Source organism: Saccopteryx leptura, chromosome 5, assembly GCF_036850995.1.
Source record: "Saccopteryx leptura isolate mSacLep1 chromosome 5, mSacLep1_pri_phased_curated, whole genome shotgun sequence".
Lineage (NCBI taxonomy): Eukaryota > Metazoa > Chordata > Mammalia > Chiroptera > Emballonuridae > Saccopteryx > Saccopteryx leptura.
The window spans coordinates 107,090,669-107,104,542 of NC_089507.1; the positions used below are offsets into that span (position 1 = coordinate 107,090,669).

Genomic DNA, 13,874 nt, shown 5'->3' on the forward strand with positions numbered 1-13,874 from the left:
AAGGGAAGACAGAGAGAAGAGGGAGAGGGAGGATAAAAGAAGTAGATGGTCACTTTTTGTGTGTGCCTTGACCTGGGATCAAACCTGGGTTGACCCCGGGCCAATGCTCTATCCATTAAGCAACCGGCTAGGGCTAAATTTTTTTTTTTTTTTAATTTTTCTGAGGTTGGAAATGGGGAAGCAGTCAGACAGACTCCCGCATGCACCCAACAGGGATCCACCCGGCACGCCCACCAGGGGGCGATGCTCTGCCCATCTGGGGCGTCGCTCTGCCACAATCAGAGCCATTCTAGCGCCTGAGGCAGAGGCCACAGAGCCATTCTCAGTGCCCGGGCAAACTGCTCCAATGGAGCCTTGGCTGCGGGAGGGGAAGAGAGAGACAAGGAGGAAGGAGAGTGGGAGAAGCAGATGGGCGCTTCTCCTGTGTGCCCTGGCCAGGAATCGAACCCAGGACTCCCACACGCCAGGCCGACGCTCTACCACTGAGCCAACCAGCCAGGGCCTAGGGCCAAATTTTAAAATCTTAATAAAATGGATCACATTCAGGAAAAAAAAAAAAAGAATTACCTTTATTAGCTCAAGAAGTATGCCAAGTAGAAAAGAAGTATGCCTTTTAGAGCTGAAAAATTCACCAAAGAATTACCTCAAAAAAGGCCTAAGACCAGATAATTTAATTAGTACATTCTTCTTAACTTTCCCCAAGGGGCAACCCCAGAAAGTGTAACAAACAGTACCAGGACTTGGAAAAAGATAGAATGCTCCCAGTTCATTGGAAAGCTAAGCTACCTATAATACATGATCCTGCATAAAATAAAAGTATAAGTCAATATTTTTCTCACAAGCTGTGTTGCTCCAGGATTTCTTAGTCCCTCTACTATGATCTGAAATTCCAATAAGAGGGTTGTGGGAGGCAGTGTTGTTCCAGCATTTTAAGATTTCTTCCAGGCTCCCCTGGACCCTTCTTATGACTAAGCTGGAGCAACACTTTCATGCAACGGAAGATTAAGATGACCCAAGAGCCAAGAATATACAGAAGTATACATAGATGAAAAGGGATTCACAAGACATAGAAAGAAAAAAAAAAAAGGTAAAATATGATGCAATATGGTGCAATATACAAAATTGCAGTAATAATACCAATGCTGAGACACCAAGCACATTCTGCTGGTGAAAATGTAATTTAATTCAATCCTTCTAGGAAGCAATGGGCCATATGTATTTAGAAACTAAAATACACTTATTCTTTGACCTAATAATCCAACTTCTATCAATCCATCCTGGAGAATTAATTTAATATGAATATTTACATACAAGAATATACTTAACAGAATTATTAATAGTAAACAAAACAAAAACAAATTAGGAAACAATCTAAATGTCTAAGACTAGAAACAGTTCAATGATTCATGGCACATTCGTATAACAAATTATGCAACAATCAAAAGCAATGCTTTGGGTGAAAACTTATATGCATATGTCTAGTTGTTTAGGATAAAAGGCAGAACACAAACTATAATATAAACCAAAACCTTAATATGATTCTGGGTCGTGGGCTCTGAGTAAATATTATTCTTATACGTTTCTCATATTATCTAACTTTTGCACCAAGCATTTATGACTTTTATAATCAGAAAAAATGATAACCAAATAATTGTTGCACATGGATAAAATACATGAGTGAAAGAGAACAATTTTAAGTCTCCATTCACTAAGGGCGAAACCATTCTCAACATCGTGCACAGACTTCTACTCTCCCAGATGTGACTCTTAGACCGATGCACTCTGTCAAAGCATCAAGGCAGAAGACAAACCAACCAAATCTCTCAATAAAGCCAGGCTGAGCTGCTTCTCCCAACGGTCTTCAACACACCATAATCCAGAGGGGAATTCACCTATTTTTTTTTTTGAAGTGCAGCTGTTTTCGGATATCCCTTGGTTCCAAGAAACCGAGGAATAGGCTTTACAGGTTTGTACCGAGTACAGCCGCGCCCCATGCCCACCCCATACCACGGGTACCTGTTTATGGAGCTCGGCAGCGGAGTCTCCGGGCTCCTGAGTGTCCTCGGTGCTGCGGGCGTTCCGTGGGTGGCCTCCCTGCTCTCCTCTATCAAGAACCTGTATCGCCAGGAAGAAAACTAAGTTGTTACAGCTCGTGGGGAGCAAGTGGCTGGCAGGCTGGGCACCGCGCTCACTGCCTGGCCGGGATGTCCCTGCGCGCCCGAACTCCCGGGGAGGCTCCCAAGCCCGGTGTCTGAAGAGCCTCGGGGCGGGAAGGGAGGGGAAGCACGCAATGGGATCTCCGAGAACCCAAGACACTGATGCGGAACCCGACGGCAGATCCCGCTCCGCAGCTCCCTCACCCAATACGACGCACGCTGGAGCCCTCACCACACAGACCGGTCCTTCTCCACCCCAACCGGCGACCACGCGGCCCAAGAGTCGCCTCTCTGAGAACACTCCCCACCCATCCACTCACCCAGCCTTGTCTCCTGGACTCCCCCATCCCACCCCACTCGCAGGCCGCCACTGCCCCTCGGCTTGTCCCCGCAGCCGCCAAAAGTCTGCGCGCCCGTCCAGCGGCCCGGCAGGTGGGGCGGCGGGAGCGCACAGCAGGGCGCACCGCGGGGTGCAGGGACCAGCGGGCAGCGGGACGCGGCGGGGGTTACCTGGGGCGAGCAGGCGCGTCGGTGGAGCTCCAGAGCAGGCGCAGCAGCAGCAGCAGGCTGGCCAGGAGGGCGAGCAGCGCGCCCCCCGGCCGCATTCTGAGCCACAGACGCGGCCGCCGCCGCTGCTGCCCCAGCCAGGCGTAGCCCGGGCGGCTCCGACTCGCAGCTCCTGCCGCGGTTGCCGCCACCGCGGCCGCCACCACGCACACCTCCAGTGTTCTCGGGCCGCGGGAGAAAGACGACAGCAGTGAGCAGAGTGGTCCGCACTCCTGGGCGCCCGCGGCCCAGCCTGCACCGTCTTTGGGGGCTAAGGGAGACGCAGCGTCCCGGCTCTCCCACTTTCCTCGCCGGGCCGCGGACCGCCGAGCTCGGCGCTCCGTGGCGGTGACGATTCGCCGAGCTCGCTTCCTCTCCTCCCGGAGGCGCTCCGAGCTGCTGCGGACTCTGGTCGCCGCCGCCGCCGTTGCTGCCGCCGCCGCGCGGGGTCACCTGAAGGTTGGGGAGCGGGAGCTCGACTCGGTGCTGATTGGGCTCTAACTTTTCTGCCCCTTCACCTATTGCTGAGTTCCGGCGTGCTTTCCCCCGAAGCCCACGCAGCCCACCCGTGCGCACCGCAACTCCGTCTGCTCTCTGCGGTTGACAGCCAGGTCTTGGGTGGAAGAAGAGGAACAAAGGGGCCCACTTTAAAAACTTTGAAAACTGAAGTCGCTCTGCTAGATCTTCCCACGCGTGAAGGCAGCCAGGAACTTGGCAGTTGTTGGATAGATTCCAGTGCGGAATAGAAGTAACCTCCCCTGGCTTGAACGCAGAACCAGAGGCACAGAGAATGACATCTGGGGCCAGGCAACCTTTAACCATCCGCAGACTCCTGCCCACCGGCAAAATTTGGCCTCTGTCTGTTTTTGTAGTTTTATTGAAATAATTCCATGTCCATTCCTTTATATTATCAATAGCTATATGTGCCTCTATTATCTATGGCTGTTCTTATGGTGCAAGGACAGAGTTCAGTAGTGGTGACAAAGATCATGCGGCCCACAGAGCTAAAAAAATATTTTAAATTAGCTGTCACTTTTCAGAAAAAGTAGGCAGAACCCTCGCTGATCTAAATCATATCGGCCTAGAGTCTATTGGTTAGCATCTCATCTATTTGTTATCTCATTCACAACAGGAGAGTGATCCGATGACAAAGATATAGCCTAGCTCCCCAATTTTTCTTTGGGAGTGGGTTTCCCCTCTTGCAGCCCTGTCTACATGTGTAGCCCACAGACTTCCCAAGCTCCCACTGTGTCACCTCCCCAGGTTTTGCCCTTGAGTCTGGACCTTTGAGGAACAAAGGTAAACCATAAATCCCATAATGTTTGCATGGGGGCTCATTAGACTACTCAATCTATTTTGATATAGAGTTAAAATCTTCCATAAACAACCTTTGGATTCTACCATCTAGTAAGTACCATAATAAAAGTACTTTGAAAGGTTTTAATGAGTTAACTTTCCCAAGCAACAAAAATATTTGTATCTCAACTGGAGTCTCCTAGGGGCATAACGTCTCAACCTAGAAAGCCAATGAGAGGACCTTTTGGGGAGCAAGTGGGACAGATGGCTCAATAAAGCTATTTTGTCACTGAAAAAATAACACCGAGAAGAGAAAAAAACAATTGCCTAGTTTCTTTACATAGTAGTTGGTCAATAAAGGTTTGGTCAATGAATAAAACTCCTCAAAACTAATATATATATATATATATATATATATATATATATATATATGCTTCAGAACTAAAGCTGTTCTTAAAGAGAAGAGGGAAAAAAAACTAAAAATAAATGTAATTAGAAATAGTTCCTTTCATAGGTTAAAATATGTGCTAATCAATAAAGAAAAAGTTGCTACTTTTATGTAAGACTGACATTTTTAGAGATCCAGCAGCTGATCTGAGTATGGTATAATAAAGTAATAGTATCTTCACTATTAAAATAATAAAGTAATCCAATTTTATATGTTTGAAAGTTTAAGCATTCTGTTAGATAAGTAGGATACGGCACAATTATCTTGAAATAGAAGTCTGGATTTGAAAGATAGTCTGAATGGAAAAGTCTGGATTTGAAAGATAGTCTGAATGAAAAAGTCTGGATTGGAAGATAGTTTCAATTTTATTCCTCTTAGAGCAGAAAAGAATTGTGCAGACAACTTACACTGAAGATTGTTTGCAGAAAAAGAAAAGGGCATTATTGTATCAGCCAGGAAGCTGCAATTTTACCTAATTTACTAAAGTTTAATATTTCAGCACAGCTGGGCTCAAGGCAACAGCAGAAGAGCCAGCCTTACACTGGGCTCCCTAAAAACCCTTACTGAAAATGAAGTAACTTTTTATCAAGCCAAGGGCTATCAGTAGGGGACTCACAAAAACCCATTTTAATTGGAAAACTGAGTGTAAATTTGCAATGGGAATTCTGAGCTGAGTGCTAAAATTTGACAGTAGGGAACTTTATCACAAGCTTTGTAACTGAAGTCTTGGGTTGGTAAAATATGAATTATCTTCCTTATCCTTTAGAGATAAAAGAACTTGACAAAAATACATTCCTAGGATGTGAGGGCGATCTGGCTGCGAAATCTGTCACCCCATTGGTCGCCAGGGTTGATTCAGCTGATCCTGGCTGGTTAGGCGGGTGTCCCCTTCGCTCTACGTGCATCCCTCCGGAAGCTGCGCGTTTATGTCGCTCCGTTGGTCAAAGAGGTCAAAGAGAACGACCATCCCCGATAGAGGAGAGGACCGTTCTTCAGTCAAGGGTATACGGGTAGCTGCGCTCCCCTGCTAGAACCTCCAAACAAGTCTCAAAAATACAATTCCTAAATGTTATCAGCCATTAAACCAATACTGAAAAAGTGTACATTTGGTAACTTAACATTTTCAGGTTAGACCAGCACCACAAAGATCTTTGCCATGTAGTAATTTAAGATATTACTGAAGTTTAGAACAGAACCAGAAACTCAGGCTGATGTGCAGAAGTCAAAATTGGTGTGTGAATCTACCTCGCTCACCTACTCTGCATAGATAGCACTTGCCTCTCATTTTTCCTGTTACTCTTTCTTTATTCATCATCAAGAATGTCCTCACATGCCTGACCAGGCAGTGGCGCAGTGGATAGAGCGTCGGACTGGGATGCCGAGGACCCAGGTTGGAGACCCCGAGGTGGCCAGCTTGAGCAAGGGCTCATCTGGTTTGAGTAAAAAGCTCACCAGCTTGGACCCAAGGTTGCTGGCTCGAGCAAGGGGTTACTCGGTCTGCTGAAGGCCCGCGGTCAAGGCACATATGAGAAAGCAATCAATGAACAACTAAGGTGTTGCAATGCACACAGAAAAACTAATGATTGATCTCATCTCGCCATTCTTGTCTATCCCTCTCTCTGTCTCTGTAAAAAAATAAATAAATAATGTCCTCACTTTCATAAAATTACATTTTTTTAAAAATGATTGGGAAATTTGAGTATATATAAAATGTTCAAGTAATTAAAAATCTTCCTGGAAGTTGGGTTTCTCATTTTTGGTGTAAGGTTTTAAACATTTTCATATGCGTGGATTTGGGGACCCATGAAAAAGAATCTAGTGTCCACCTTATCCACTAATATAGACCAGTGGGAACTCTCACTGTTGGATAAGGAAGAAGTGCTGTGGGAAACACAGAAAATTGTCGCACCAATGAATCTTTTCCTTTATTTGCATGACATTTTTATCTGCCTGTCTAGAAAGAATGGCTTCTGATGTCTTCAGCCTGCTTGATTGGTTTCAGTAATAATAGAGATTTGTGAGGTCTATAGGACAATAGCATATTTATAAATATTAATTCTTTCTAGGGATAGGAAATTTATAATGATAGGATAACCAAGTCTATATATTTTTAATAAATCATAGGATATAAATAAAAGTAGAAATGTCATCAATAACTCAATAACCTTCTATGGGGGGGTTATGTTTTCAAATATGTTTTATTCAAATTAGATTCTGACCACCGCTAATTGAATATAAAAAAAAGAAGCAAAACACACACACACAAATGGAAGCATTTTTATGTATAAAGTAATTTTAACTTTAAAGATAGAATCCCTAGGATGATATATAAATTCCATATAGGCTTTATATGTATAACAAATCTAATTTGTAGTAATACTAGAATTACAGAACAAAAAATAAGAATTACTATTCACATAATAAAATAGATTTTTAATGTATAAAACATTCAATCTTCTAAAACTCTTCTCCCAGAAGTCTAAAAGATCATAATGAACGAAAAACAGAAATGGGGACTGTTTATCCTGAATCTATAGAATGGCCACAATCCCATTTCACAAATTGCAAGATTTCCTGCTAAAGGTGAATCAATGGGAGAATGCCAAGTTCAAGGTATACCTCCCCTACTTGTGGCTTTAGATTTATGGGGGAGAAATTGAAAATTTTTTTGAAGACCCTACTAATACTCAATATGGAAGAGCTAAGGTTGGAAGTAGGTCACAACAAAAACGAGTAGCAATCAATGTATATGGCCAGGACTATAGACATAAAGGAGAGATGGTGACAGTTAGTTTTGTTTTCAGTGAATTCAGCTTTCTAGCCAGAGGAATGGTGACATAGAGATAATATTAATCTTGAAGAGAGATACTAAAAAAGAATTTTGTAGCTACTGAATAAAGTCAGTTTACAAAAAAAAAACAAAAAATGAGCACCTAGTCTACATAGTTAATAAACAGATGGCCCAGCCCTGGCCAGGTGGCTCAGTGAATAGAACATCCTCCCAGTGCACCAAGATTATGGGTTCTATCCTGGGTCAGGGCACCTAGGAGAAGCAACCAAAAAGTACAGAACTAAATGAAACAACTAAGTGGAACAACAAATTGATGCTTCTCTCTTTCTCACTCTCTCTCTGTCTCTCTCAAATCAATGGGAAAAAAAATAAACAAAATGCACTTGGACCATTGGTTTTTATATTAAATTGGCCTTCTCGCACTGTCTCCTACCTAATTCCAGATTTTGCAACACCAGGAAGAACTCCAGTTGTTTCAACAGATTCAAGATTGGGTATTGTATGTGCAGAGGTAATATACCCAAACATGCCATATTTCTCTCCTCAGCTTCTCTTCCCCACTCTTTCATTGCATACATTCTAAACTGTAAGCAGATGAATAACTAAATAAGAAATAGCAAGCCCTTAATGAAAAATTAAGTTCCAACAAGTAGACAAATAAAAAGGAAGGATTGCCAAAGATTTTCCATTCATGATATTCCTGGCAAGTAGCAGAAAGAAACAAGCGTGACTTCTTTCTAAGATGAGTAAGTGGAAAAAATATATGCAAAAACTTCTGCAAAATATGATCAAAGAAAAGAACTGTAACTAATAAAAGGAAGTTGAAGGGTATATGCTGGAACAAGACTTAATCAGGAAACAGTAGAAAATTTAAGCAAGAATCACTTCCTACATAGGATAAAAGAAAGCAAAGAAGAAATAAGAACAATAAGAAGAGGTAGCAAAGCAATAGAAGAAACTGAGCAGAAAACAATAAAAAAGAAAACAAAAATAAACAAGAAACTTTGCAGAACTTGGAACTATCTAAGATGCCTGAGATCAGAATTTAGATGGCAAAATTTATTTTATTTTTATTTTTAGTTTATTTTTCATTGTTAACATGGTTTCAAGTGCCCCACTCAATATAACACACTCTACACCCTGTATTGTGCCCCCCCGCACCCCGTGCCCCATGCAAAGTCTCTTTCTATCCCCATTCTCCTTCTCTTCCCCCTCCCTCTATCTCCACATCCCCTTTTCTTCTGGCTGTTGCTACCCTTTTATCTGTATACTGTATATGTTTTAGGTATATGAGATTTTAGCCAATGCCTTGACCTTCTTTGATCCTGTCCTCTCTTCCTGCTTTCCTCTGACAGCTGTCCATCTGTTCCCTGTGACCCTGACTCTGTTTCTGTTTTGTTCTTCAGTTTATCATGTTCATTAGATTCCAGATATAAGTGAGATCATATGGTATTTTTCTTTCTTTGCTTGGTTTATTTCACTTAGCATAATAATCTCCAGGTCCATATATACCAGGGGTAGTCAACCTTTTTATACCTACCGCCCACTTTAGTATCTCTGTTAGTAGTAAAATTTTCTAACTGCTCACAGGTTCCACAGTAATGGTGATTTATAAAGTAGGGAACTTTACTTTATAAAATTTTATTGTTTTAATAAATAAATTTTATTAATGTTAATGGGGTGACATCAATAAATCAGGGTACATATGTTCAAAGAAAACATGTCCAGGTTATCTTGTCATTCAATTATGTTGCATACCCATCACCCAAAGTCAAATTGTCCTCCATCACCTTCTATCTAGTTTTCTTTTTGCCCCTCCCCCTTCCCATCCCCTCTCCCTCCTTCCCTCCTGCCCCCCCCCCACCCCGTAACCAACACACTCTTGTCCATGTCTCTTAGTCTCATCATTATGTCCCACCAATGTGTGGAATCATGTACTTCTTGGTTTTTTCTGATTTACTTATTTCACTCCATATAATGTTATCAAGATCTTGCCTGACCAGGCGGTGGCGCAGTGGATAGAGCGTTGGACTGGGATGCAGAGGACCCAGGTTCGAGACCCCGAGGTTGCCAGCTTGAGCGCGGGTTCATCTGGTTTGAGCAAAAGCTCACCAGCTTGGACCCAAGGTTGCTGGCTCGAGCAAGGGGTTACTTTGGTCTGCTGAAGGCCCGTGGCCAAGGCACATATGAGAAAGCAATCAATGAACAACTAAGGTGTCGCAAGGAAGAATTGATGCTTCTCATCTCTCTCCGTTCCTGTCTGTCTGTCCCTGTCTATCCCTCTCTCTGACTCTCTCTGTCCCTGTAAAAATAAAATAAAATAAAAAATAAATAAATAAATAAAAAAAAAGATCCCACCATTTTGTTGTAAATGATCCGATGTCATCATTTCTTATGGCCGAGTAGTATTCCATAGTGTATATGTGCAACATCTTCTTTATCCAGTCTTCTATTGAAGGGCTTTTCGGTTGTTTCCATGTCTTGGCCACTGTGAACAATGCTGCAATGAACATGGGGCTGCATGTGTCTTTATGTATCAATGTTTCTGAGTTTTTGGGGTATATATCCAGTAGAGGGATTGCTGGGTCATAAGGTAGTTCTATTTTCAGTTTTTTGAGGAACCACCATACTTTCTTCCATAATGGTTGTACTACTTTATATTCCCACCAACAGTGAATGAGGGTTCCTTTTTCTCCACAGCCTCTCCAACATTTGCTATTACCTGTCTTGTTAATAATAGCTAATCTAACAGGTGTGAGGTGGTATCTCATTGTAGTTTTGATTTGCATTTCTCTAATAACTAATGAAGATGAGCATCTTTTCATATATCTGTTGGCCGTTTGTATTTCTTCCTGAAAGAAGTGTTTGTTCATGTCCTCTTCCAATTTTTTATTGAATTGTTTGTTTGTTGTTGAGTTTTATGAGTTCTTTGTATATTTTGGATATTAGGCCCTTATCTGAGCTGTTGTTGGAAAATATCGTTTCCCATTTAGCTGGCTGTCTGTTTATTTTGTTGTCAGTTTCTCTTGCTGAGGAAAAACTTCTGAGTCTGATGTAGTCTCATTCATTTATCTTTGCCTTCACTTCCCTTGCCTTTGGAGTCAAATTCATAAAATGCTCTTTAAAACCCAGGTCCACGAGTTTAGTACCTATGTCTTCTTCTATGTACTTTATTGTTTCAGGTCTTATATTTAGGTCTTTGATCCATTTTGAATTAAATTTAGTACAAGGAGACAAACTGTAATCGAGTTTCATTCTTTTGCATGTGGCTTTCCAGTTTTCCCAGCACCATTTGTTGAAGAGGCTTTCTTTTCTCCATTGTGTGTTGTTGGCCCCTTTGTTGAAAATTATTTGACCATATATATGTGGTTTTATTTCTGACTTTCTATTCTATTCCATTGGTCTGAGTGTCTACTTTTCTGCCAATACCATGCTGTTTTGATTGTCTTGGCCCTATAATATAGTTTGAAGTCAGGTATTGTAATGACCCCAGCTTCATTCTTTTTCCATAGGATTGCTTTGGCTATTCGGGGTTTTTATAGTTCCATATAAATCTGATGATTTTTGTTCCATTTCTTTAAAAAATATCATCGGAATTTTGATGGGAATTGCATTAAATTTATAAATTGCTTTGGATAATATGGCCATTTTGATTATATTTATTCTCCCTATCCAAGAACAAGAAATATTTTTCCATCTCATTGTATCTTTTTCAATTTCCCTTAACAATGCTTTGTAGTTTTCATTATATAAGTCCTTTACATTCTTTGTTATGTTTATTCCTAGGTATTTTTTTTTTGTAGCAATTGTGAGGGGATTATTTTTTTGAGTTCGTTTTCTTATATTTTATTGCTGGCATATAGAAAGGCTATGGACTTTTGTATATTAATTTTGTATCCTGTGACCTTACTGTATTGGCTTATTGTTTCTAGCAATCTTTTTGTTGAGTCTTTGGGGTTTTCAATATATAGGATCATATCATCTGCAAAAAGTGAAACCTTTAATTCTTTTCCAATATGAATGCCTTTTATTTCTTTCTCTTATCTGATTGCTCTGACTAGAACTTCTAGCACCACGTTAAATAGGAGTGGAGAGAGTGGACAACCCTGTCTTGTTCCTGATTTAAGGGGGAAAGTCCTCAGTTTTATGCCATTTAATATGATGGCATATTATTATAAAGCTGGTGGTTTATCATATATGGCCTTTATCATGTTGAGATATATTCCTTCTATACCCATTTTGTTGAGTGTCTTAAACATAAAGTTGTGTTGTATTTTATTGAATGCCTTTTCAGTATCTATTGATAAGATCATGTGGTTTTTGTTCTTTGTTTTGTTGATATGGTGTATTACATTAACCGTTTTACGTATGTTGAACCATTCTTGAGATTCTGGGATGAATCCCACTTCATCATGATGTATCATTTTTTTAATATGTTGTTGTATTTGATTTGCTAGTATTTTGTTTAGTATTTTAGCATCTGTATTCATTAGAGATATTGGTCTGTAGTTTTCTTTTTTTGTGCCATCCTTGCCAGGCTTAGGTATGAGGGTTATGATGGCCTCATAAAATGTGTTTGGAAGTATTGCTTCTTCTTCAATTTTTTGGAAGACTTTGAGTAGGATAGGAACCAAGTCATCTTTGAATGTTTGATAGAATTCACTATATATACTAGTTGAATTCTAGTTTCAAGGCTTTATGATCAAAAATATGCTTGGGGCCCTGGCTGGTTGGCTCGCTGGTACAGCGTCGGCCTGGCATGTGGAAGTCCTGGGTTCGATTCCCAGCAAGGGCACACAGGAGAGGCGCCCATCTGCTTCTCCACCCCTCCCCCTCTCCTTCCTCTCTGTCTCTCTCTTCCCCTCCCACAGCCGAGGGTCCATTGGAGCAAAAGATGGCCCAGGTGCTGGGATGGCTCCTTGGCCTCTGCCCCAGGCACTAGAGTGGCTCTGGTCGTGACAGAGCGATGCCCCGGATGGGCAGAGCATCGCCCCCTGGTGGGCATGCCGGGTGGATCCCGGTCGGTGCATGCGGGAGTCTGTCTGACTGCCTCTCAATTTCCAGCTTCAGAAAAATACAAAAATATATATATATATGCTTGGTACAATTTCGATTTTCTGAATTTGCTGATGTTATTTTTGTGGCCCAACATATGGTCAATTCTTGAGAATGTTCCATGTACACTAGAGAAAAATGTATACTCTGTCACTTTGGGATGAAGTGTCCTGTAGATGTCTATCATATCCAGGTGCTCTAGTGTTTTATTTAAGGCCAATATATCTTTATTGAATTTCTGCTTGGATGAACGATCTAGAGCCATCAGCAGTGTATTGAGGTCTCCAAGTATGATTGTATTTTTGTCAGTTTTTGTTTTTAGGTCAATAAGTAGCTGTCTTATATATTTTGGTGCTCATTGGTTTGGCGCATATATATTAAGGATTGTTATGTCTTTTTGATTTAGTGTCCCCTTAATCATTATGAAATGACCATTTTTGTCTCTGAGTACTTTTGCTGTCTTGTAGTCAGCATTATTAGATATGAGTATTGCTATGCCTGCTTTTTTTTTGGATGTTATTTGCTTGGAGTATTGTTTTCCAGCCTTTCACTTTGAATTTGTTTTTATCCTTGTTGCTTAGATGTGTTTCTTATAGGCAGCACATAGTTGGATTTTCTGTTTTAATCCATTCTGCTACTCTGTGTCTTTTTATTGGTGAGTTTAATCCATTTACATTTAGTGTAATTATTGACACTTGTGGGTTCCCTACTGCCATTTTATAAATTGCTTTCTGTTAGTTTTGTATCTTGTTTGATTCTTCTCTTTTGTTTTTCTATTATGTGTTTTTGTTTGTTTGTATTCCATACTTCTTTCCTCTTTTGCTAGCTTTTTTAAGTTATGTGCTTCTGTGGTGGTTTTTTCAAGGGTGGTTACCATTAAGTAATGAAAAGGGTACCTAGTATATCTTCTGAGTGTTTCTGCACTCCATCGTCCTTTGCTACTGTTAATTTCCGTCCTCTCCCCTTGTTTTTTGTGTGTGTGTGTGTGTTGTTGTTGTCACAGTTTAAATTTGGTTTTATTGTGTTCTTGGTGAAGCTTTTACTTGTGGTTTTGTTTTGTTTTGTTCTTTGTATCTGGTTGGAAAACCCACTTTAGTAATTCCTGGAGTGGGGGTTTTCTGATGATAAATTTTCTCATCTTTTCTGTATTTGTGAAAGTTTTTATATCTCTTTCATATATGAAGGATAACTTTGATAAGGGTATAGTATTCTTGGCTGGAAGTTTCTCTCTTTCAAGGCTTTAAATATTGCGGTCCACTCTCTTCTAGCTTGTAGAGTTTCTGCTGAGAAACCTGATGTTAATCTAATAGGACTTTCTTTATATGTTGTATTCTTCTTTTTCCTGGCTGCCTTGAGAATTTTTTCTTTGCCGTTGGTTTGTGCCAATTTCATTATGATGTGCCTTGGAGTAGGTTTGTTGTGCTTAAGAAAACTCAGGCCTGACCTGTGGTGGCGCAGTGGATAAAGCGTCTACCTGGAAATGCTGAGGTCGCTGGTTCGAAACCCGGGCTTGCCTGGTCAAGGCACATATGGGAGTTGATGCTTTCAGCTCCTCCCCCCTTCTCTCTCTCTCTCTGTCTCT

General features: G+C 41.2%; 1 protein-coding gene across 2 annotated transcripts in view; it reads right to left on the reverse strand.

Moving 5' to 3' along the window:
- ST8SIA6 (ST8 alpha-N-acetyl-neuraminide alpha-2,8-sialyltransferase 6) overlaps positions 1–2,895 on the reverse strand; it is a 180,097-nt gene extending 177,202 nt beyond the window's left edge. For both annotated transcript variants that reach the window (XM_066385748.1, XM_066385747.1), the window contains exons 1-2: positions 2,667–2,895; positions 2,017–2,115 (exon numbers count right to left, since the gene is read on the reverse strand). In XM_066385748.1, the coding sequence (XP_066241845.1) occupies positions 2,017–2,115; positions 2,667–2,761 (194 nt within the window). In that variant the 5' untranslated portion in view covers positions 2,762–2,895. The remainder of the gene's footprint in view (positions 1–2,016; positions 2,116–2,666) is intronic.
- Between the last annotated feature and the right edge of the window lie 10,979 nt (positions 2,896–13,874).